Genomic DNA, 27,216 nt, shown 5'->3' with positions numbered 1-27,216 from the left:
CTATTTAATACAAATGTTTTTATCATAATATTTTCGAAATGCTAATTTTCTTAAAGCTAAATTAATTTCCCTATTTCGAAGTGTGTAAATTAAAGGATTTAGCATCGGTGTTGCGATAATATAAAATACTGCAATAATTTTATCCCTTTCTGGTAAATAATAGGATTGTGGTTTCATATACATAGCTGAACATGAACCAAAGTATAAAGTAACAGCGATCAAATGAGATGCACATGTAGAAAAGGCTTTGCTTCTGCTTTCTGAGGTGGTCATTTTCATGATGGCTTGCATGATTCTGATATATGATAAAACAATGAAACAAACAGGTATAATTAGGATAATCACACCGAGGATAAACGTGACCACATTATTAATAAAGTTATCATGGCAGCTCAGGGATAAATATGCTGGTCCTTCACAGAAAAAATGATTAATGATCTTGTTTCCGCAGGTTGGCACATTTATAGTAGTTGTAATTTGGATTAAAGAAAAGAGAAATCCACATACCCATGTACTTACAGCAGCACGGAAGCATAATATATTGGTCATCAGTGTACCATAATGCAATGGGTAACATACAGCAATATATCGATCATAAGCCATTACAGTGAATAAAAAACATTCTGTTATGCCAAGAGCAAGTGAAATATACATTTGTGCAACACAACCCACAAATGGAATAGTTTTTCTCAATGACAATAAATCTTTTAATGCATTAGGCACATTTGTGGTTGAGTAGATGATATCCAAGAGGGAAAGATTTGTAAGTAAAAAATACATTGGGGTATGTAGTCTGGTATTTGTTACAGTAACAATAATGATTAAAGAGTTTCCACTACATGTTATTACATAGAAACTCAAAAATATCACAAATAAAGCCACTTGTATTTGTGCATCACTAGAAAATCCAAGGAGAACTAATTCAGATATAGATGTTACGTTTCCCAAATCCATCTCGTTGCTGATTTATTGTACTGATCAGACATATTATGTATCTATAGAAATACAGAATCATTCAATCATGTCACTACATCACCATGCCAATATTTGAGACACTTCTAACAAAATTGCTAAATGTACTAAATAAGTTGTTAGTAGTGGAAAATATTAAGTAAGGGTCTTTCGTCGGGAGACCTGTTATTACAATTCTTAAAGGGGTACTCCAATGGAACACATTTTTCTTAACCCTTCCAGTGCTTGTATATTTCTTGTATATTTATTTTCTGTCTGACCACAGTGCTCTCTGCTGACACCTGTATGCATGTCAGGAACTCTCCAGAGCAGAAGCAAATATCCCTAGCAAACCTCTCCTGCTTTGGACAGATTCTGACATGGACATGAGGTGTCAGCAGAGTGCACTGTGGTCAGACAGAAAGGAAATCCATAAAGAAAAAACTTCCTATGTAGTATACAGCAGCTCATAAGTACTGGAAGGATTGAGATTTTTCAATAGAAGTAATTTACAAATCTGTTTAACTTTCTGGCACCAGTTGATTATAAAAAAAAAAAAAACATTCCACTAGAGTACTTCTTTAAGAACAACAGTAACTTTATGTTTTCTGCCAGCTGCATGTGTGTAATAAACTATGCAGAGCATTTGTAAAGCTATTTGATAGAATAAACAGAAATCAAAGGCCCCATAGAAATCTTACAATAAGCTGCACTCCTGAATAACAGCTCCACTTACAATAAGCTGCACTCCTGAATAACAGCTCCACCAATTGTTAAAATTAATGTCTGCCTTTCTGTTTTTAGGTTCAAAATTCTGGTCCAAAATATCTTTATAGGAAATCTCTGGTTTTGTGACTTCATAACTTACTGTATATTCTGGATACTTGCAGCCAACACAAGGTTTGGAGATTACCAGATATGATTTTTTAAAGAGTACTGAGCTCATGAGAGTTCAGTAGAACTGGTTGATCCTATTGTGACTTTTCTATAACTCTATATCTTCTCTGTTAGTATTTTTTTTTTATGTAAATATAAAATGTATGATTCTGATACAAACATTCAATCCATAGTTTACAACCATTAAAATGCAATGGTGATCATTCACTATGGCAATTCAGTCATTATAATATTAATAGACATATTAAGTAAATCTAGTTATGGTAATATGTGAGTGTTATTTTAAACCAATGAAGGACATGAATGAATAATAGGTGAGTAAGTGCTTGCAGAATAATATTCCTTCAGCTCTTGATATTAGACAGTGAGATAATTTCCTCAATAGGTTTTGGAGAGAAAGTACAGATTACATAGGTCATGTTAGCTCCTTTACAGAAACACGTCACTTTTAAGGGACTTGTATTTTAAACACGAACCATTGAAGTTAATTTATAAGAAAAAAAAGTACAAATATACCAAGGGAATATCAGTTCATTAGTGAGCTTAACAATATTAAAATGTATATATTGATGTTTATTATATGCAGTGTACACAGGGAATATATCCTATGTGTCTGATTTAAAAACACATGGGTATTGCTGTATCTGAGCTATTGTAGTGTCAATAGTAAGTATATACTGTATCAGTATACAAAATGTTTATAAATCATTATATGCAAAAAACAAATTGGTGCAAGGACTGGTGTAACTTAAAAACGGGAAACTAACAATATTATTAATGTATATTGCCATTATAAAAGCAACAGAAAAACAGTGCTAGATATGGAGTCAACAACTTTCAATTGCCAAATTCAAATCAGTTTACCTTCAAAAAGAAAAAATAAGACAATAGATTGTATGATTATGATAGCTTAATAGTTTGCAAGAAAGTATTCAATTGTTTTCTATTTAAAATACATGCTATTCATTGTTAATGTTTTCCAGTGATCATTGGTTAACAAAAACATTTCTCGAAAATATAAAAACAAGAGTGAAAAAATACCAAAATATATCCCTGTATTTTATGCTTGCTTATATAGCCTGTTTGCTTTTATATTATCCATTACACCAGTGATTCCCAACCATGGAGCCATAGGCCCCTGGCAAGGGTTGTTTCCACACTCTGGTTGTAAAGGTGGCATGGTTGCATTTAAGCATTTTTCAATTTCCCTTCTGGTGGAAAGTGGCATCGTCACACGCTGGACCCTTCCATCAAAGAAGAGTGGCAATCATCAACCTCACTGCAGCAAGTACCGCCCATAATGTGTGACACTTTCCAGCCAGAGATGACCCCATTGTGCAGCTAGACCCTCCTTGCACCCTCTGTTAGCCAACTGCTCATAGGTAATAATAAACCACAAGAAAAAAGCATACACTTCACTGTTCAACAGCACAGCCTATGAAATAATTAGTATACATAAATTGTTTACAAGAATAAATTTTATTGGGCACATTAAACATACATGCATCACAAAACAGTATGGACATACAATTAAAACACTTAGAAGAACCCAATCATAATGGGTAATCCTAGATAAAATATTTAGCCTTTGTTTGATAAATACCTAATACTGTGTTGGAGTAGCAAACAGCAAGTAACCCCCTACAGAGAGGCTGTCAATGCAAAACACAAGTCCTGTCACATGTACAATCTGGAAAAAAATATACTAGTATGGTGCAAAACAGAATATATTGCTGTACAAAAACTACCAGAAATACCAAAAGACCGTCTGAACACAGATGGAAGGACAAGGTCACAATCAAATACTCATCATGGGCAGGTGCCCACTCTAAAACCCCACACGTTCCGTCAACCAGTAGGTGACTTCCTCAGGGGTAAAGGGTTAGATTCAAATGTCCCACTTATATATACACCTATAGTTAGAAAATAGCTTACAGATGTGGACACAGGAGATATATCTATAAAATAAACAATATTCATAACGGGTCTTCACACAACACTTGTACCCAATCAAAGTATAACAAGAAAATATAAGGAAGGTGGCAGAAGCATGAGGAGACCAAATGGATGCAGAATGACACAGCTTGGAGGTGGCAGCAGCATAAGGAGACCACATTGTGGCAGAAGGACACAGCCTGAAGGTGGCTACAGCATGAGGAGACCATATTGTGGCTGAATGACACAGCCTAGAGGTTGCGGCAACCTGAGGAGACCATGGAGTGGCAGAATGACACAGCCTGGAGTTAATAGAAGCACCAGAAGATCATATAGTGAAAGAATGACACAGCCTGGTGGTGGCAGCAGCATGAGGAAACCATATAGTGGCAGAATGACACAGCCTGGAGGTGGCGGAAGCATGAAGAGACCAAATGGCGGCAGAATGACACAGCCTGGAGGTGGCATCAGCATAAGGAGAACATATAATGGCAGAATGACAGAGCATGGAGGTGGCGGAAGCATGAGGAGACCATATAGTGGCAGAATGACAAAGCCTGGAGGTGGCAGCAGAATGAGGAGATTAAATGGCAGCAGAATGACACAGCCTGGAGGTGGCATCAGCAATTGGAGACCAAATAGTGGCAGAATGACACAGCCAGGAGATGGTGGAAGCATAAGGAGACCAAGTGGCGGCAGAATGATATCGCCTGGTGGTGGCAGCAGAATGAGGAGACCATAAAGTTGAAAATGACACAGCCTTAAAGGTGGCACGAGCATGAGGAGACCATATAGTGGCAGAATGAGACAGTCTGGAGGTGGCACCAGCATGAGGAGACCATATCATGGCAGAATGACACAGCTTGGAGGATGCTGCAGCACGAGGAGACTAAATGGTGGCAGAATGACACAGCCTGGAGGTGGCAGCAGCATGAGGAGACCATATAGTGGCAGAATGACACAGCCTGGAGGTGGTGGAAGCGTAAGGAGACCAAATGGCGTCAGAATGACACAGCCTGGGGGGGCGTGGCTTGGTGCCGACTGAGATGGCCGCACATTCAGGTAGCTCCTGCTCTGCTGGCCGTGAACTAGCTTTCCTACCAGACAGGCGACCCTGCTATCTGATGGGGAAGAATTCCCTACGGGCCAGGAACCCCTCCGGACCTGCCCAGCTGACTTTGCCTGTCCTTGGAGGCATACAGTGCTATTTACAGCCGTCCCCGGCCTAAAGCTCTTCTTCCCTCCCCGCACTGGGCCTGTGCTCCCGTTCCGGTACCTGTCCCTCACTGACTATGGGGGATTTCTTTGCCTGCTGCCATGCACCTGCTGCCGCCCTCCCCTATATCCCTACATAGGGGTTCTGAGCTCGGCTCTGCTGGACAGCTCCTGCAAATGGGATCTGCCTCTGTTCCTTCAGCACAACCTCCTCATAGTAACATAGTTTGTAAGGTTGAAAAAAGACAGGGGTCCATCTAGTTCAACCTACATCCCTAATGAGTCCCTACTGAGTTGATCCAAGGGAAGGCAAAAAACCCTCATACTAGAGGTAAAAATTCCTCCCCGACTCCAAATATAGCAGTCAGAATAAATCTCTGGATCAACATGCTGTCCCTGAATATCTAGTATACATAACCATCAATGTTATTATTCTCCAAAAAAGCATCCAGACTCCTTTTGAACTCTTTTACAGAGTTTACCATGACCACCTCCTCCGGGAGAGAATTCCACAGTCTCACTGCTCTTACAGTAAAGAACCCCTGTCTGTGGTGGTGAAGAAACCTTCTTTCCTCTAAACGTAGAGGATGCCCCCTTGTTATAGATACAGTCCTGGGTTTGGTGTCCCGGTACCGTATTTTATACGTTACCTTTGTAGAGGTCCCCATAGTCAGAGTCCCTAGGAACGTCGGGGTCCTTCTCCTATAGTTATCCCCTTGTCACCCCTCAGTTAGTCCAAAACTCTATAGAAATTCTTATAAATATAAGTATAGATATATGTATATATGTAATTGCCTACCTATTCAAGCGTAGCAGGACCTGCGGGTCATGTGATTAGGTTTTGCTACAGGACCTTTGGAGGCTCCCATGACGTGTTCACCCACAATGCACTGTAACGGTGAGTGAAAGTTGTTATGGACCAATCCAAAATGGCCAGCCCCTACCCATATAAGGGACCTGCGCCATCTTGATCCCTCTCTTGGGTTGCTGACTCTGGAAGAGGTAGGACCTCCGCAGCTTACAAGACGATTTACTAGGCCAAAGCCTTGCGGCCTCGGCCTCTAACATAGCGGATAGACTAAGAAATTCCCTGCTACTCACCACAAGACCACTGGACCTAAACTCACCCTTAAATACAGCAGATCTCTGCTATACAATCCCTAAGAAGCTAAATTGAGCTTATCTGATCTCAACCAACTGTCAATCGCTGCTCGAGCTATATGTATAGAGACTCTGTTATCTGGACTGTTACTATTGCTGCATGTACAGAAATTCTTCAGTAAAAGTTCCTGCAAGTTTTCAGTTAACAGTGGTTGTGGACAATCCTTTATTTCTGCATCACCTATTGCTCTTGGGAAGGGTGGCAATAGGCCTATCAAGAATACAGCATTTTACCCGCACCCTGGCGTCACGAGTGACAAGGGTTAACAGCGCCCTTTATCATCCCGAACAGCAACACCCTAACTACCCTACACCCCCACAAGGCTTGCCACGCAATCCGCCACCGCAAGCCTTTTTGGCGTTGCACGAACAGGATTCAGGTGTGTGCCTACTGCTGTTGCCACTACTGAAAGTGTATTCCCCCAAAAAAAGTAACAGACTTTATTCATGTACTGTGATTTATACTCTGGTGTACGGGGTTGCGCGCTGTGAGGAGGAAGTGCGCATGTAAAGTAAAGGGGGAGGCGAAGAGTACAGCGGAGTTACAAGTTGCAAGAGAAAGAGTTGAAGTCAGTGCGGGGCCTTCCTGCGCGCATGATCCAGAGACCCCGCCCACTGAAGCCCTCGGTGCCGTGGCAGCCATTTTGTTGGAGTCTAGGGCCAGAGACCAAAAAAGAGAGATAGTTCAGCGCAGGAAAACGCAACGAGTGCAACAGAGGGTTGAAAGTTGTAAGGAGCCAGAACAGTATGGGACTCTGAGACACCAGATTGCCAAATTAAAGTCCTATATAGAGTCACTTCAGCTGCCGATCAACACACTCAAATTTCAACTGAAGGCTATTGAGTTTCAAGTCACCGCTCTCAAATTTGAAATCTACGTTCTCAAGCTCCAGATTAGAGAACAACTGCGTATCTCCTTGGGACCTAGGAATCCAAGATTTATTTAAAGGGCCAGCCATTGTCCCCACCTGAGCAACAGGAGGGCGATGCTCCAGTGACTCCACCAATGGGGTCTCCACCACTAGTCAGAAGGGTGCTGCCGCCTTCACCAACGCTTTCTACCTCACAAAGACATGCTCTCCCTGTGATTCCAGCAAGACCTTCGTCACAGGCAGAGCAGGATCCAGCAAGTCCACCTCCAGTTTCTACCTATGTATTGGGAGCCCATGTGGCTGCACCTGTCTTCTTGGGGAATCCTGTGCTTCCCACCTACAACGGTGACCCTTTCACATTGAGAGACTATAAAGAAAGTTCTACAGACTCTTCGGATTCTATGCATTACCGCCTCATCAACAGATACAGTTGTTTCTGGGACAGCTCCAGGGACCTGCCTTGGAGGAACTTCGCACCTGGCCAGCAGCTGACAAAGCCACAGTGGGGCAGATTTTTGAAGGACTCTCTCAGGTGTTTGAATCTCATTCCCCCTCTGAGGAACGCCTCAGACTATATGAACGACATCAGAAACCAGGTGAGACTCTCAGAGCATGTGCAGTAGCTTTACAGAGTGCATTAGAGGCGGTGCAGAAGCTGGACGGCCTCACGCCTGATCAGGTTAACCGAGTACTGATGGACCGTTTTATAGAAGGGGCACTGAACAAATGGGACAAAGCCCAACTTAGGATGCTAGCTGTGCAAAATCCCGACATGGCCTTCCCAGCTTTTAAGAGACTAGCGGTTAAAGTGATTGAATCAGGACCCCAGACAGAGGAGGCTAGTGTTCCCGCTACAGAATCTCCGGGGCCCTTGCCCCAGTCACCTGTCCCTTCTCAGCCTGCCTTATCAACACCTTCTTCTAGCCCTTGGACAGCTGATCTGCAAGACATTAAGCAGGACATTGAACAGGTAGCCAAGGCCTTTAAAGAAATGGCCGTCCGGCCCAATCCCCCTAGATCTGCAACACTTCCACCTAAGAAACCTGACCCCGGCCCTGTTGATCCACCTAATACCCCTCCTGTGAGACCGCCTGGAAGTCAGAGACCTGTCTGTAGTTATTGTAACAAGAATGGACACTGGAAGAGCCAATGCTGGGCTTTAAACGGGCGTCCCCTGGGGTCGAGGACCACACCCCATGAGTAGCTGCTGAAGGTCCAGAACCAACCAGCGACAAGAAAGGACTGTCTATGTATGTTGCTCCTTGCCCTTATACACAAGTGATAGTTGACGGTATCCGGTTGCAAGCTCTAATAGATACGGGGTCTCAGGTGTTCACTATTCCGCAGGGAGTTTTCTATAAGTATTGGGGTCCAGAAAGGTTGTGTGAGCCTAAGGAAGCGGAGTTTAGAGTAATTGCAGGGAACGGGAAACCAGTAACCAGGCATGGCTACTGGGAGCCCACGGTGAAGGTGGGAGAGCATGTGTTAGAAAGGCAGGGTGTGATTGTCACCAGTGTTAGGAATGAAGGGGCAGCTGACTTCATCTTAGGAATGAACATCATGAGGCACTGTTTTGATGATATTGTCTGTTCACTGTATGCATCTCTCCCTCACTTGTCACCTCCAGGTGGGCGAGCTGCGCAACACCACCTCAAAATACTCCAAGAAGAACAGAAGTTTGTGAACCATCAAGGAGAAATCGAGTCGAGTCAGGATTCAAGACTTACGTGCTGTTACTCTGCAGCCACAAACGGAGACAGTTTTTTGGTGCCGTGCCCGACCTGGGGTGAAAAATCAAGATTACCAAGCGCTCTTGGAGCCCATCATGCTGGAAGATTGTCCCTTGGTGCGAGCAGCTAGAAGCCTGGTAACGGTACGAAAGGGGACAGTTCCGGTAAGACTAATTAATCTCTCTGAAGTTGCCGTCCGGCTACCCAAATATACCCCTGTGGCTAAACTGCACCATTTAGACGCAAGAGATATGGCCTCGAAGTCACAAGTGGCCCACTGAGGACCTGATCAAAATCCAGCGGAACCTTGGTGGGTCCAACTGCAAATAGGGGACAAAGACAGCCCCAGGGAACAGGTGGAAGGAGTCATCCAGGTAGCTAAACAATATCAAGAAGCTTTCAGCAAGTTCCCCACAGTCTTTGGCAGGACCACGATGATCAAACATCGGATTCTCACTGTGGACAGTCCACCCATTAAGGAGAGGCATCGCCCCGTGGCTCCTGGAATGTATCAGACCATAAAGAAGATGCTCGTGTAAATGAAAGAGGCTGATGTTATCCAAGAAAGCCAGAGTCCTTGGGCAGCACCTTTGGTCCTTGTGAAGAAAAAGGATGGGACTATCCGTTTTTATGTAGACTACCGGAAATTGAACGGAATAACTCACAAGGACGCCTATCCTCTCCCCCGTATTGAAGAATCCTTGACTGCACTGTGGTCCGCCTCCTACTTTTCCACACTGGACTTGACAAGTGGTTACTGGCAGGTACCGATGGCAGAGGAGGATAGAGAGAAGACTTTGTGACCCCCATGGGACTCTTTGAGTTCAAAAGTATGCCCTTTGGACTGTGCAATGCACTGGCTACTTTTCATCGCTTAATGGAGTGATCTTTAGGACATCTCAACTTCCAGAGTGTCCTGTTGTATTTTGATTACATCATTGTCTATTCCCGGAGGTATCAGGAACATCTGGACCACCTGAAAGAAGTTTTCCAAGTCCTTATCCAACATGGACTCAAGGTTAAACCCTCCAAGTGTCATCTGCTGAAGCCGCAAGTACACTACCTGGGACATGTCGTCAGTGCCCAAGAAGTACAGCCTGATCTGGATAAAGTGAGTGCTGTGAGAGAGTGGCCTCCACCCAAGACGAAACGTCCGAAGTTTCCAGGGATTTACTGGTTATTACCGACGCTTCATCCCCCACTTTGCCCAAATTGCTGGACCCTTGACCAAGTTATTAAGAGGCACTGCCCGGGAGAATAATAATGGGAGGTTACCCATACAGTGGTCCGAAATCAAGAAAACACCTTCCGAGCCCTGAAATACCTCCTCACGGAAGCCCCTATTTTGGCGTATCGTGACTAAAGCCTGCTGTTCCGCTTATATACAGACACTAGCTTTGAAGGTCTGGGAGCAGTCTTATCTCAGGTACAAGATGGCAAAGAGATAATTGCCTATGCCAGCCGACACCTCCGAGGCACTGAAAGGAATGACGCCAACTACAGCTCTTTCAAACTGGAGCTCCTGGCCTTGGTCTGGGCCATTATTGAGAAGTTTAAAGACTATCTGGCTGCTACTCCCTTCACGGTCTATACTGATAACAATCCCTTGGCCCATTTGAACACTGCTAAGTTGGGGGCTCTTGAACAACGCTGGGCCTCCCGATTGGCAAACTATGATTTCCACATCAAGTACCGCAGCTGAAAAACTAACGTTAATGCAGATGTACTTTCTCGCATGGCTCCGGGGGAAGCACCTCCTGCTGAGGATGTGTGGGAAGATGTGGAGATGCCTCCCTTCTACCAAAGGTTCGTGATCCAGAGGGCTCTAACTGCCCAGGGGGTGACGAACCTGGATCTCTCAAAGTCCCTGAAGATTTATCTACATGGAAGACACTTCAGGGCGAAAGCCGGGTCATCGGGGACCTCTTAGACTATTGCCTCCACAAGAAAGTGCCCACTCGGCTTCACAAGACACAAGGGGACTTTGAATTGAAACGGCTGTGGGAATCGCCTGTTCCTGCACAAGGGGTTGGTATACCCAAATTCCCTGGACCCAGTTTCCGAGGATCGTATACATCAGATCATGGTCCCTAGAAGAGATGCAGCCATGGTCCTGAATGCCTATCATGACCAGTCCGGGCATTTCGGGGTCCATAAGACTGAAGCCACCGTCAGAAGAAGATTTTACTGGATAGGGATGCGGGGAGACATCGAGAAATGATGCGCTGAATGCTCCGTGTGCAATGTTATCAAGAATCACTGGAGGGACGCAAGGGCCCCTTTACATCCCATCTGTACAAAGAGACCGAGTCAGATTGTTGCCTTGGATCATGTGAAGTTGGCCCCCACTCGGTCTGGCTACTGCTATGCCCTGACCATGGTGGACCATTACTCCAAGTGGGTGGTCGTGGTCCCTGTCAAGGACCTTACCACCAAGACGGCTGCCCAGCTCTTCTATCGTCACTGGATCCAACCTTTGGGGTGTCCCAAATCGGTCCTCACAGATCGGGGAACCACCTTTGAAGCCCAGTTGTTCCAAGAACTTTGCCAGTTCTGCATGACTGCAAGAAGCTCCAGACGACAGCCTACCATCCCCAGGGGAATGGGCTCTGTGAGAGGATCAATCAAGTGTTCCTCCAAATGCTCAGAGCTGCCTCTGTTTCAAAGCACGAAGAGTGGCCCCGGTTGTTGCCTGAGCTCCTCGAAATTTACAATAACACAGTCCACTGTTCTACAGGGTACACACCCTTTTTCCTGATGATGGGCTGACATGGCCAATTGCCAAAGGATCGGACCTTTGGGCTGCAGGCTCCTTTCAACAATTCCCCTCAAGTTTCTCAAGGTTGGGTGTCGGAGCATCAATGGAGGATAGAGGAGGCCAAAAGCATTGTTGAGAAGAAAATGGGCGAAGTCCATGGACGACAGCAGAGAGATTATAATCGGCATGCTTCAGCTCAGCCCTTACAGCTTAGAGATAAGGTGTGGCTCATAAAATTCCCTAGGACCCATAAATTGGACTCATTGTGGGAAACAGAACCTTATACCATTACTGCGATCCCTTACCAGGAAACAGACGTATATGAGATACAGAAAGAAGGGTTTGAGCCGCAGGTGGTCCACAGAAACAGAATAAAAGTGTGCCTGAAAGAAGATGTGCCTGGACCACCTCCACCTACTCCACCTACTCCACCCCCAGCGAGGCCAGCAAGAGAATATGTGTCGGGAGAGGGAATTCATCCCACTATGGACGTTCCTTCTCCTCCCGTGGCCTCCAACATCAGGCACATAACCAATTTATCCTGGATCTCCTCTCATATATGCTCACCCACAATTATTTTCTGTTTAAGGGACGCTACTTCCTCCAGCTTAGGGGTACTGCGATGGGGAGCCCTTGTGCCCCATCGTACGCAAATTTGACCCTAGGTTGGTGGGAGGAAACTATAGCGTTTGTCGGTGAGCAAGAGGAACTGTCTGACCAGGCCATATTTTGGTCTAGATATATTGACGACGTTTTTGTTTTATGGCTAGACTGTAAGGAGAGTTTTGAGAAATTTGTAAACTGTCTTAACCGTAATCAAATCGGTCTGACTTTTACGTTTGAAATCCAGGAAAAACAACTTGCCTTTTTGGATGTCATGGTGAGAAAAAATACACGAGGTAGCCTAGACACCACGGTATATAGAAAGTCCACAGCCACGAACAGCCTTCTGAGATGGGAGAGCTGCCACCCGGTGCCCCTAAAAAGGGGCATACCGCGGGGGCAGTATCTCCGTCTCAGGAGGAACTGTTCAGACAGGGAGGAATATATACAACAGGCTAAAGATCTAAGAAACCGCTTCCTCCAATGTGGCTACCCGGACTATATTCTACGAAAGGCCTACCATTTTGCCCTGTCTCAGGATAGAACATCACACACCTAAAAGGGAGGAGAATAAATATACACGAATAATAGGGACATTGGACAATATGTCCCAGGAGGTGAAGAACATCATTTGTCGGCACTGGGGCATATGGAGAATGGACCCAGATCTGAGAGAAGTGTTAGGCCCGAGACCATTGATTACATACCGTAAGGGACCAAGTGTGGGCGATAAACTTGTCCACAGTCATCTTCAAAATGTAACTCCACAAACATGGTTGGGTACAGGGAGCATGAAGGGCTGCTTTCAATGTGACCACTGTAGTGCGTGTCCCCATATATTCAAAATGAAATCTTTTGAGGACACAATATCAGGTAGTAATATCTTTATCAAGCATTTTGTCAACTGTAGTTCTAGAGGGGTCATCTACTTAGCTGTGTGCCAATGTGGTAAGAGATACATTGGCAAGACGATACGTAAATTTCGTCAAAGAGTACTGGAGCACGTAGGAGATGTTTGAAATGCCAGAAATACTCCAGTTGCAGTACATATAAATACTATGCATAATAGTGATATATCTCAAATAAATTAATTGGCATCGATTTGGTTAAGCCATCACAAAGGGGTGGAGACTGGGATAGATCCATTCTGCAACAAGAATGTAGATGGATCTATAAACTACAAACCATGGCCCCAAGAGGCCTTAATGAACAACTATCGTTTTCTTATTTCATATAAAGGTTATTGGGAAGAGGCCCACAGACAGGACCTACCCAAGGGTGGCTGGTTTGAGGTAGTTAGGGGAGATCCCAGTGGATCTTTTGGATCTAGGTGCCACCTATGTAGTTAGGGAGATCTAGGGTATTAACAGGAGGTTCCTGACTTTCGGTACCGCCCCTTTTTTTAGGGCGCCCATGCCGCTTAGGTTGAGGTGACATATACTAGGATCCAACAGGGCCAGAATAGATCTCCCTAGGCCCATCAAATTTCCTCCTCCCCTTTATCCCGAATAGGGTTATCCAGTCCTAATTTATATCTCTGTGGGTCTCTTTCCCTCTATCTTTTTTCTATTCTCCCTCACCCTACATATACTAGTACATATGTCCCAATATCATGTGTCCCCTAGTATGTTTAAGTAATTTCTGTTTCCACCCTCTTTGACCCAAGTGTATTAAATGTCATCTTGTGGGACCCATGAATAATATGGACTCAATCGAGTACTCGTCGCTAATGGGGTGTCATACTATCTATCTGAATGGGACACTGATTGCCATAAAAGGGATGTGACCATTTCTCCACCCCTCAATATTTTTTAACATTTATTGTTACTAATAATATCATCGTTATTTCTATGTTTATATCCATCTTTGCCAATGATTTGAAATTGATAATCACTACTGCAACATTTTTGAAACATCACTATGTCCTCCAATACCAATCTCTGTGAAATACAGTCCTAAGCACCATTTAAAACATGGGCATGATGTAGAAATCTGGATCACGGTCAGGACTGTGTCTAATTTTTACCTGATTAGTAACAGACTAAATTTGTTCCACGGCGGGTTACTATGTGATGACTGCCTATGTATAGACCTACTGATAGTCAATGTGCTACTTAGAGAGACGGCTATAATTCAGAGCAGGCATACTGACAACCAGGACTGGACCAAGAAAGACGCCTGTAACATTGTGCAGATGGAGGCACAACGGACCCGATACTGGGCAAAGTTGCCTTATCTATAAGTTATCATTCTTTGATACCTGTCCATTCTTTAGCCTAAGTCAGTGATTGTATTTACATTTTTATAACTTAGCCGATACCCCATCCGACGTGTGAACACTGCCAAACCTGATCTATCCCGTTATCGGGATGTCGGAACTTGAGCGGGGACCACACCCCCATGAGCGGCATCATGGGGACGGGCTTCCAATGATGTAAATAGGGTGCGCTTCGGTTTGATGGAGACGCCGGCGTGTTCACCTGACATGCAGATATCCCGGACACCGCTCCGGTACTCGCTGTCACTGCAGCGATTCATGCATTCCTTGTTTTGAACAGCTCTATGTAAGTAAATCAGATAACATATCATTGCTTACTTTTTGTTAGTTACTATGCGGCTACTCTTTATATGCTCTATATAATTTGTTTGAATAAGATTCTAAGTATGGGCATATTGTTGTTGCAGCGCCCGGCTCTCTTGTTATACTCGATTCAGTAGACAGTAAGTACCCACTTGTCAATGCACGATAAACAGCAAAGAGGGGCAAGTTATCTACTGGTTGCTAAGGGAGACATCTATGTTTTTTTTCATTACAGGCATTAACCGGGATGGTGTGAAATGTCCTGCCTGGTCTCTGGACATGGTAGCTAATTGGAGAGCCGGATGTTTACTGATGCTGGTTGCTTCATGGTGGTTATTCTCTGGGTGTCATTGGCTGAAAATTTGCCCATTTAAAGGGATATATACAGTGACATATATGAGTGTGATATTTGACACCAGAGCTTGTCTTAACCATAGACCTAATCCCCTGAAGAAGTGTGGGGGGTAACTCTATACCCTAACCCCTACATGGAAACGCGTTGGAATAAGGGAATTTCTGTTCACTATATATGATAGTGCTAACATCACATATAGGATTATACAATCACAGCATGGTGACGTGTATCTAACCACTGTTGTAATACTTTCCGCGTCATTGTTTTCATAAGTCGCAAATTGTGTCAATATTATTTCTTGATGAGTTTTTAAATATTGATGGTTGGTGGACCGATATTTTAAATTATATAATTAAAAGTTATATTTTAGAAGGCACTTCAGTCCTTGGTAGGGACAACAATATATTTTCTCCCGATTTATTGCCGAGAGGTATTATGTACTAAATCTGGGTATGTGTATGGCCTATATTTTTCATACATTTATTTTTCCTGATAAGAAAATGGGCTATGGACGACAGCAGAGAGATTATAATCGGCATGCTACAGCTCAACCCTTACAGCTTAGAGATAAGGTGTGGCTCATAAAATTCCCTAGGACCCATAAATTGGACTCATTGTGGGAAACAGAACCTTATACCATTAATGCGATCCCTTACCAGGAAACAGACGTATATGAGATACAGAAAGAAGGGGTCGAGCCGCAGGTGGTCCACAGAAACAGAATAAAAGTGTGCCTGAAAGATGTGCCTGGACAACCTCCACCTACTCCACCTACTCCACCCCCAGCGAGGCCAGTGAGAGAATATGTGCCGGCAGAGGGAATTCATCCCACTATGGACGTTCCTTTGCTCCCCTCTCATCAGCATATCATGTATTGGGGTATATACCATGTTCAGCTCCATCCAGCCAGCCGCCACTGGTTGCTCCACCCAGTCAGCTGCCAGTAGCCATTCCATCCAGCCAGCTGCCAATAACTGCTTCTCCCTGTCAGCCATCATTGGTCGTTACACCAAGCATCAGTCCTGCTCCTGTGACTGCCCCAAGTCTTGTTGCACCTTCTCCACCTGACTTCAGAGAATCTCCCAGTCCAACCGAAGATGTTGCTCCTGCTTCCAGCCCTCCAGCTGGTCCCTTGGGGACTGAAGTTCTTGCAGAATCGTCGAGTGAAGAGACTTCTGATGACTCAGAGGTGGTGTTGCGACAGTCTCAAAGGACTACACAGGGTAAACTACCCTTAAGGTACCAAGATTTACATTTAGTGCCTGCACACGTAGTACCTTCAATTACTCACTTCAATGTACTACCTATATCTTTTCAGTACACTAAATTACTCACTTAAATGTACTACCTCAGTCTACTTCAGTATATACACAAAAACAAAATATATCTCACATTCAAGAAACACTTAGGAATTGTAGCCATTTAAAACATGGGCATGATGTAGAAATCTGGACCACGGTCAGGACTGTGTCTAATATTTACCTGATTAGTACCAGACTAAATCTGTTCCACAGCTGGTTTCTATGTGACGACTGCCTATGTATAGACCTACTGATAGTCAATGTGCTACTTAGAGAGACGGCTTTAATTCAGAGCAGGCATACTGACAACCAGGACTGGACCAAGAAAGACACTTAGTCAGCTTGAAACTAAATGTATAGAGAGCTGTACTAATGTATAGTTAGCCTCATAAATGTTATAGAGAGCAATAAAAAAATGTCTAAGGAGCTAGAAACTAAAGGTTAGATAGCTTCATCACTGTCTAGATAGCTTCAAAATGTCTTGGTAGCTTCAAGATGTCTAGATAGCTTCAATATTGTCTAGTCAAGATGCTAGTCAGAGTAACAAGCAAGTACAAATGTGTTTAATGTGTACTCAGGTTTTGTCAGGATGTATAGAAAGTATATATATAATCCTGTCCTAGTCCTAGTTCCTCTGCCTTAGGGGACAGGGGTCGGGGTCGACTTGTTTTAAGTAAGGGGGTTTGAGGTGTCCCGGTACCATATTTTATAAGTTACCTCTGTAGAGGTCCCCATAGTCAGAGTCCCTAGGAACGTCGGGGTCTTTCTCCTATAGTTATCCTCTTGTCACCCCTCAGTTAGTCCACAACTGTATAGAAGTTCTTAGAAATATAAGTATAGATATATGTATATATGTAATTGCCTACCTATTCAAGCGTAGCAGGACCTGCGTGTCACGTGATTAGGTTGAAACTCTATGGTTTTGTTACAGGACCTTTGGAGGTTCCCATGACGTGTTCACCCATAATGCACTGTAACGGTGAGTGACAGTTGTTATGGGAAGAGATCACTTGAAAAAATCCATAGTGAAAAACTCCAGCACTTCCAGAGTGGATAAAAAAGTAAAGAATTTATTCAATCTCCGTGGAGGTAAAAAACATGCATAGAAGGCAGGAAAATACGATAAAAACCGATGCGTTTCATTAGCCTTTGACAAGGTATGAACTCTTTAGCCATAAGACACGAATAAATAGTAAATAAATAGTAAGTAAATAAAAAAATAGTAAATCTTACAAAGATCTGGATCTGCAAGTGAAACAATTTAACCCTAAAGTTTCCAGTAAGAAAAAAACATAGTCATTATATCTAGCTTGTTATATAGTATGCATTTCTTAAAATCGACACTTAATATTGTGTATGAAAAAACCGCACAGTGTGATCATGTCCCACCTGATATACTTATCAGATATGCCCAATCCATTTACTTATTATGTAAGTACACTCATAATTATGTGAGCATGTGAACAGGTCTCTAAAAATTCAGAGACTGAAGTACCTGTCCATACTGATATAGCCGCGGCCATAGCTGAAAGTAATGAAAATGATATAAGTCCGAGTTCAGAGACTGAAATACCTGTCCGTGTTAGTGTAGATACGACCATAGCTATTTAATGTAGTGTATATAGTGACTATGTATCCATGCAAATTTGAAAAGGGAGGGAGATGGATATAGATTTGGTAAGTAGATGCGTTTCGATGCGTCTTTCTTCCTCCAGACCCGGGGTTGTCCGATGGGGGCTAAATTTTCGCCCTCATTGGCCAACCTCTACATGGGTTGGTGGGAAGAAAGGCGCATCTTCACCTCAGATTGTCCGTTCCTCCGTCACATTGCCTGGTATGGCAGATATATAGATGACATCCGGGTGATGTGGCGGGGGACCTGGAATTATGATTTACAGAAATGTTTTTTAGAATATGTTGAGTCCAATGAGGATAATCTGAAATTCACAATCTGAAAAGACAAATTGCAGATTTCCTTCTTGGATGTCACTTTGTCAGGAGATCAGGAAAAGGAAATCATAGAATCTTGTCTATTTAGGAAAAATATATCAGGTAATGCTCTTTTGCATGCTAAAAGTCAACATGAAAAACACACTATTGACAATCTTCCCCTGTGGGAATTTATTAGAGCCTGTAGGCTTTGCTCTACTGATGATGCCTTTTTTCGTGAATGTAATATCATAGAATCAAGATTATTTAATAGAGGATATAGCAGGGGCATCATAGGTAGAGCAAAAAACAGGGTCATAAACAAACCTAGGTCTGAGTTTTTGAAAGACAAAAGGGCAGTGTCTGACAATGTATCCAACTCCAAAGAAAACCCTAAACCTGTACTTTCCACAAAATTCAGCAAAGAATGTTCCAAAATCAAAAATATCATCATTAACCCCTTAAGGACGCATGACGTAAATGTACGTCCTGGTGAGGTGGTACTTAACGCACCAGGACGTACATTTACGTCCTGAGCATAACCGCGGGCATCGGAGCGATGCCCGTGTCATGCGCGGCTGATCCCGGCTGCTGATCGCAGCCAGGGACCCGCCGGCAATGGCCGACGCCCGCGATCTCGCGGGCGTCCGCCATTAACCCCTCAGGTGCCGGGATCAATACAGATCCCGGCATCTGCGGCAGTTCGCGATTAAAATGAACGATCGGATCGCCCGCAGCGCTGCTGCGGGGATCCGATCATTCATAACGCCGCACGGAGGTCCCCTCTCCTTCCTCCGTGCGGCTCCCGGCGTCTCCTGCTCTGGTCTGTGATCGAGCAGACCAGAGCAGAAGATGACCGAAAACACTGATCTGTTCTATGTCCTATACATAGAACAGATCAGTATTAGCAATCATGGTATTGCTATGAATAGTCCCCTATGGGGACTATTCAAGTGTAAAAAAAAATGTAAAAAAATGTAAAAGTAAAAGTAAAAAAAAAGTGAAAAATCCCCTCCCCCAATAAAAAAGTAAAACGTCCGTTTTTTCCTATTTTACCCCCAAAAAGCGTAAAAAACATTTTTTATAGACATATTTGGTATCGCCGCATGCGTAAATGTCCGAACTATTAAAATAAAATGTTAATGATCCCGTACGGTGAACGGCGTGAACGAAAAAAAATTAAAAAGTCCAAAATTCCTACTTTTTTAATACATTTTATTAAAAAAAAAATTATAAAAAATGTATTAAAAGTTTTTTATATGCAAATGTGGTATCAAAAAAAAGTAAAGATCATGGCGCAAAAAATGAGCCCCCATACCGCCGCCCCCCATACCGGTCTTAAATGATGATCTCATTTTAAATGATATTCTTCAAGATGGTTGCAGATTTGTGGCAAAAAGGAATAATACAATAGGCAGCAAATTATCCCCAAGCTGGTAGTGTCCCGTGTGGTCGCGGTAGGTGTGCCATATGTAAATACATGGTACAAGCAGAAAATGTCATCTCTACAACAACCACACGTAGCTTTAAAATTCAAACTTACATTTCATGTATGACAACACGTCGTGTACTGTATTAGCTGTACAGAATGTCGGAAACAGTACATTGGTTCAACAAGAAGACCTCTTAAAAAACGAATCTCCGAACATATAGCGGGGGCCTTCCTCACTACCCTTGACCGCAATTGCTCGGGAGCATCAAAACACTTTAGGGAACAACATCAAGGGTCAGTTAGTACATTAAAAGTCATAGCTGTAGAACATGTCAAAAAACCAGTAAGAGGAGGGGATTGGATTAAAAAGTTACATTCACGTGAAGTATTTTGGATACTTAATCTGGACACAAGAATGCCAAAAGGCATGAATTTTAGGTCTGATATCATGCTTTTATTAGCATTTTTGACCTCATATGTTGCATTTCTTCAGACAAATGTAAATTTACATCGCAATTGTTTATAACATGGACATATAGAAATGTATCATATACTTACCAAATCTATATCCATCTCCCTCCCTCTTTAAATTAGCATGATACATAGTCACTATATACACTACATTAAATAGCTATGGTTGTGTCTACACTAACACGGACAGGTATTTCAGTCTGTGAACTTTTAGAGACCTGTTCACATGCTTACATAATTATGAGGGTACTCACATAACAAGTAAATGGATTGGGTGTATCTGATGGGACATGATCACACTGTGCGGTTCTGTCATGCAAGTATAATACTATTGTTCATTGCTTCTCCCTATGCAGATTTATTTGGTGCAGACTTATATCATTTTCATTATGAAGTTTATTTCACATTGAGACATGTTCACACTTTCAGCTATGGCCGCGCCTATATCAGCATGGACAGGTACTTCAGTCTCTGAATTTTTAGAGACCTGTTCACATGCTCACATAATCATGAGCGTACTTACATAATAAGTGAATGGATTCGGCGTATCTGATAAGTATATCAGGTGGGACATGATCACGCTGTGCGTTTTTTTCATACAAGTATAATACGATTGTTCACTGCTTCTCGCCATGCAGACTCATTTGGTGCAGACTTGTATCATTTTCATTATCAAGTTATTTCACATTGAGATATGTTCACACTGTGCGATTCCCCCCTTTTTTTTTTTTTTTTTTTCTATACAAGCATAATACGATCTTTCACTGCTTCTCACTATGCTTTTATTCATAAGAAGTGGATTGTACGTGATTTTCTCCTTACAAATTACATGAATACTATCCAGTAAAAATCTATGTATATTCACATATCTATATTTTTTGGTGTTGGATACATGTTATACATTTGCGGCACAAATAGATTTTACATACAATGTTATGTGTCGATTTTAAGAAATGTATACTATATAACAAGCAATGACTATGTTTTTTTCTTACTGGAAACTTTGGGGTTAAATTGTTTCATTTGTAGCTCCACAGGTGTCTACCTAATGAAGGGGGCAGATCTTTGTAAGATTTACTATTTATTCGTGTCTTATGGCTAAAGAGTTCATACCTTGACAAAGGATAATGAAACGTGTCGGTTTTTATCATATTTTCCTGCCTTCTATGCATGTTTTTTACCTCCACGGGAGATTGAATAAATTCTTAACTTTTTTATCCACTCTGGAAGTGCTGGAGTTTTTCACTATGGATTTTTTCAAGTGATCTCTTCCTGTATTGTTTGCCTCGTGGAGCGGCCACGTTTCCTGGGCACCCAGACTGGATGAGCAGCAGAGACCGAACACTACGAGGGTGAGCTGTATATATTTTCCAGTTTCTCTAGACAGTTGTTATGGACCAATCCAAAATGGCGAGCCCCTGCCCATATAAGGGACCTGCACCATCTTGATCCCTCTCTTGGGTTGCTGACTCTGGAAGAGGTAGGACCTCCGCAGCTTACAAGACGATTTACTAGGCCAAAGCCTTGCGGCCTCGGCCTCTAACATAGGGGATAGACTAAGCTATTTCCCGCTACTCACCGCAAGACCACTGGACCCAAACTCACCCTTAAATCCAGCGGATCTCTGCTATACAATCCCTAAGAAGCTAAATTGAGCTTATCTGATCCCAACCAACTGTCAATCGCTGCTTGAGCTATATGTATAGAGAGAGACTCTGTTATCTGGACTGTTACTATTGCTGCATGTACAGAAATTCTTCAGTAAAAGTTCCTGCAAGTTTTCAGTTAACAGTGGTTGTGGACAATCCTTTATTTCTGCATCACCTATTGCTCTTGGGAAGGGTGGCAATAGGCCTATCAAGAATACAGCATTTAACCCGCACCCTGGCGTCACGAGTGACAAGGGTTAACAGCACCCTTTATCATCCCAAACAGCAACACCCTAACTACCCTACACCCCCACAAGGCTTGCCACGCAATCCGCTACCACATGGGTATAAATAGATCATGGGAGAGATCTCTGTATTGCCCCCTCATATATTTATACAGAGTTATTAGGTCGCCCCTAAGCCTTCTTTTTTCTAAACTAAATAACCCTAATTCTGATAATCTTTCTGGGTACTGTAGTCCTCCCATTCCCCGTATTACTCTGGTTGCCCGTCTTTGAACCCTCTACAGCTCCACTATATCTTTCTTGTACACTGGTGCCCAGTACTGTACACAATATTCTATGTGTGGTCTGACTAGTGATTTGTACAATGTTAGAATTATTTCCTTGTTGTGGGCATCTATGCCCCTATTGATGCACCCCATGATTTTATTTGCCTTGGCAGCAGCTGCCCGACACTGGTCACTACAGCTAAGTTTACTATTAACTAAGACCCCTAAGTCCTTTTCCATGTCAGTCGTCCCAAGCGTGCTCCCATTTAATATAGAACCCCATCCCAGATTTTTCCTCCCCATGTGCATTACCTTACATTTATCAGTGTTGAACCTCATCTGCCACTTCTCAGCCCAAACCCACAAACTATCCAGATCCATTTGTAACAGTGCACTGTTCTCTATTGTGTTTACCGCTTTACAGAGTTTAGTATCATCTGCAAAGATTGCTACTTTACTATTCAACCCCTCTACAAGGTCATTAATAAATATATTAAATAGATCAGGACCCAAGACTGACCCCTGTGGTACCCCACTAGTAACAGTCACGAAATCAGAATAAGTACCATTAATAACCACCCTCTGTTTCCTATCGCTGAGCCAGTTACTTACCCACTTACACACATTCTCCCCCAGCCCGTTCCTTCTCATTTTATGCATCAATCTTTTATGTGTCACCATATCAAATGCTTTGGAAAAATCCAGACATACGACATCCAGTGACTGCCCCTGGTCCAGTCTGGAGCTCACCTCCTCATAAAAGCTGATCAGGTTAGTTTGACAGGACCGATCCCTCATAAAGTCATGCTGATATGGAGTCATACATTTCTTTTTATCAATGTACTCCAAAATAGCATCTCTTAGAAACCCCTCAAACAATTTACATACAACGGAGGTTAAACTAACAGGTCTGTAATTTCCAGGGTCAACTTTTGTCCCCTTTTTATATATTGGCACCACATTTGCCATGCGCCAGTCCTGGGGAACAGTACCTGTAACTATAGACTCCCTGAATATTAAAAATAGAGGTCTGTCTATTACAATAATTAATTCCTTTAGATGAATGCCATATGGACCTGGTGATTTGTCTATTTAGATTTTTTGTAGGCGGCACTGTACTTCTTCCTGGGATAGACAGGTGACCTGTACTGGGGAGTTTACCTTATCACACTGTATTTCACCTGGCATTTCATTTTTCTCGGTGATTACAGTGGAGAAGAATTTGTTTAATATATTTGCTTTTTCCTGATCCCCGTTTATAATTTCTTCCTCATAATTTTTTAAAGGGCCAACACTTTCATTTTTTACCTTTTTGCTATTTATATAGTTAAAAAAAACATTTTGGGGTTAGTTTTACTCTCTTTGGCAATGAGTCTTTCGGTCACTATTTTTGCAGTTTTAATCTGTATTTTACATATTTTAACTTTTTCTCTATAGCTTTTTAATGCTTCTTCACTGCCACCCTCTTTTAGTAGTTTAAATGCTTTATTTTTGTCATTTATTGCCCCCTTAACATTTTTATTCTTCCATATTGGTTTTCTTTAATTTCTGACACTTTTATTCCCATAGGGTATATACATCTTACAGTGAGAATTTAAGATATTCCTAAAAGTCTCCCATTTAGTGTCAGTATTCATATTTTTGAGGACATTATCCCATTTTTTATTGTTAAGGGCTTCTCTGAGTTGATCGAACTTTGCTTTCCTAAAGTTCATTGTTTTTGTGGCCCCTCGATACATTCCCTTATTGAAGAACAAGTTATAATGTATTATATTATGATCACTATTTCCTAGGTACCCTTCTACTTGCACATCAGTTACTCTATCAGATCTGTTGGTTAATATTAAGTCTAGTAGGGCGCCCCCTCTGGTCGGGCCTGTACCATTTGGGACAGATAATTGTCTTTAGTTATAGTCAGAAACATGTTTCCTTTATGGGATTCACAGGTCTCAGTCTCCCAGTTTATATCAGGATAGTTAATGCCCCCCATTATTATCAGCTCATTATGATTTGCTGTCTTGTTTATTTGCTTCAGTAGTTGATCTTCTGCCTCTTCTATTATGTTTGATGGCTTATAACAAACCCCTATCAGAATTTTTTTTATTATAATCTCCATATATTTCTACCCATAATGTCTCCACATTATCGTTTCCCTCCCGTGTATCCTCCTGCAGTGCGGCCTTCAGACTTGATTTCACAGAAAGACAAACTCCTCCTCCTTTCCGTTTTGTCTGATCCTTCCTGAATAGACTATATCCCTGTATGTTGACCGCCCAGTCAAAGCTATCATCCTACCAAGTCTCTGGTATACCCACTATGTCATCATTTTCTTCAGACATCAACCACTCCAATTCCTCTGTTTTATTGAACAGACTTCTGGCATTAGTCAACATGCAATGCAAGGGTGTATGATTTTTCTTCCTATGAAGCCTATCCCTATTAACTATTTTAACCCCTCCCTCTGCTCCACCCCAAGGTATATTACTATGTCCCCCCTCTCTATCTACACTATCTTTCCCCTCTACGTTGTAGGTTCCTTCCCCCCAGTACCTAGTTTAAACACTCCTCCACCCTTCTAGCCATCTTCTCCCCAAGCACAGCTGCACCCTCACCATTGAGGTGCAGCCCGTCCCTATGGTAGAGCCGGTCCGACAGCGAAGTCAGCCCAGTTCTCTATGAAACCAAACCCCTCCTTCCTACACCAGCTTCTGAGCCACTTGTTTACCTCCCTGATCTCCCGCTGCCTCTCTGGTGTGGCTCGTGGTATAGGTAATATTTCAGAAAATATTACCTTGGAAGTCCTTGCCTAGAGCTTGCAGCCTAAGTCCCTGAAATAATTTTTGAGGACACTCCACCTACTTCTTACTTACTTACTTTGTCATTGGTGCCAATATGTACCATGACTGCTGGGTCTTCTCCAACCCTACCCAACAACCTGTCAATCCGATCCACGATGTGCTGAACTCAAGCGCCAGGAAGACAACACACTGTTTGGCGATCCCGGTCTTTGTGACAGATCGCCATGTCTGTCCCCCTAATAATAGAGTCCCCCACTACCAGTACCTGTCTGGACTGCCCTGCACTCCTCCCTCCCTCCTTACTGGAGCAGAGGCAGTATCTTGCTGCAGTACTGCTAGCTCTGAAATGGCATCCCCCTCATCTGACAACAGAGCAAACTTGTTGGGGTGTGCCAGTTCAGCACTAGCCTCCCTGACACTTTTCCCTCTACCCCATTTTCTAACTGTAACCCAGATAGTTGCCTGACTGTCCTGCACCTCCGTCCCACTATCCTCCCCCACCTCTACCCCAGAGAGTACTTGTTCAGTGTTGCCAGTCGCTCTTCTAGATCTAGGATCTGGGCTTCCAAATGAGCAACTCGCACACATCTCGCACAACAATATGCACCCTCAAACTGCTGTTCAAGGATTGCATACATTGCACAAGATGTGCACTGGACTGCATATTCCAACATGGAGGCCATAGTAGATTTGGGGATTGCAAGTAGCTGCCTGTTACACTCCCTCTTATTTTCCAAAACCGCAGAGACACAAGCAGACCACATGTCTCCCCAGGGGACTCCTCGCTCCCTGTCTGGGCTTGTGGTACCGCCTGGACTGGCACCTTCCTCCACATCCTGGGATATCGCCTCTAAGTCTGATTTACCCTGCTCGGGCTTGTCCGTACATTCTTCTGCTCTCCCCCAGCTCCTTTCTCAAATTCCAACTAAGGAGGACTTCCGCTCACTCATTGCCGAAGTTAAAGATGCTTGCCGAGCGGAGATCTCCTCTATGCGCCGGGATCTCCAACATGTCTCGGACTGAGTGGATGGATTGGAGGATGCTCATGACCATACCAGAGCGTATATTGCACAGCTCCACTCTACCATTGCCTCTCCGAAAGACTTTCTTGGAGATCTCCATGCTCATTTTGAAGATTTGGACAATAGAGGGAGGCGTAATAATATCAGGGTGCGAGGACTGCCGGAAGCTACACATGAGGAGGACCTTTTTTGTCACTCTGGAAGCCATTTTTAATCTGATACTTGGCGAACCCCCCTCTCATAAGATCAAGCTGGACAGAGCTCACAGGGCGCTTCGTCCTAAATCTTCCACGGGATGTTATTTGCTGTGTGCAGAATTTCCAAGATAAAGAAGCTACCATGGCTAAAGCTAGGTCTCTGAGACATTTTTATTTTGCTGGGGCTCCTCTTCAACTCTATCAGGACTTGTCCTTGTTGACCCTCAGGAAAGGGCGACTGCTTCAACCCTTCCTGGAAGTCCTGCGCTCTCACCATATGCCATATAGGTGGAACTTTCCGTTTGGGCTCCATGCCCGCAGAGATGGACGCTCCACTGTTTTACGCTCCTTTTCTGACCTTCAAACCTTCTGCTCTACCTTGGAATTGCCAGTGCCTCAATTGGAATATTGGGATCTGATGTCTCCCCCTCCTCCTCTACCTCCTGTGTGGCAACCTGTCCGGGCTCGCCGGTCTGGCTCTCAGCGGAAGTCCCCCCCACCACCATTTGTCTCGGGGATCCCACTTCAGGTCCCCCTCTGAGTTGCTGACCAGGACTCTGTGTTTTTTCTATGATGCCCATTTCTCAGGGTTTTTGTTGGACTCTGATTGCTTCCTGATTGTCGGAGGATATCACCTCTATGCGGTTGAATTTTGTTCTAGTTTTTGCATGCTCCCATCATTATAGTGATATCGCATTTTTTGGTCACCTGTGGTTTTTATTCTTATGTGTTCTTATGCTATGGCCTCAGAGTTGGGTACCTGCCTTTTTGGTGGTTGTTCTCTAGTGATATCCTTCCATATCCCCTCTTGAGGCCATAGCAATGGACCGCCCATGCTTTGGTACATG

General features: G+C 43.3%; 1 protein-coding gene across 1 annotated transcript; it reads right to left on the bottom strand.

Annotated features, from left to right (window-relative positions):
• On the bottom strand, positions 1-26,271 carry LOC130285300 (olfactory receptor 2G3-like). Its single transcript, XM_056536656.1, has 2 exons — positions 26,096-26,271; positions 1-961 (listed from the first exon to the last, which is right to left on the bottom strand). Exons 1-2 carry the CDS (start codon positions 26,269-26,271, stop codon positions 1-3), a joined length of 1,137 nt encoding a protein of 378 aa, XP_056392631.1.
• Positions 26,272-27,216: the final 945 nt, after the last annotated feature.

The sequence above is a fragment of the Hyla sarda genome, chromosome 8, assembly GCF_029499605.1.
Source record: "Hyla sarda isolate aHylSar1 chromosome 8, aHylSar1.hap1, whole genome shotgun sequence".
Taxonomy (NCBI): Eukaryota; Metazoa; Chordata; class Amphibia; order Anura; family Hylidae; genus Hyla; species Hyla sarda.
The sequence above is the reverse complement of the archived record's forward strand: the minus strand, read 5'-3'. Positions and strand labels throughout refer to the sequence as shown.

What these genes read in the sequence shown, in the direction of transcription:
- LOC130285300 (XM_056536656.1), bottom strand. Translation starts at nt 26,271, where the DNA reads ATGGAGATCTCCAAGAAAGTCTTTCGGAGAGGCAATGGTAGAGTGGAG. An exon ending in ATCTTTAACTTCGGCAATGA is followed by an intron (nt 962 to 26,095) that starts GTGAGCGGAAGT and finishes ACAATAAATCAG; the next exon opens with CAACGAGATGGATTTGGGAA.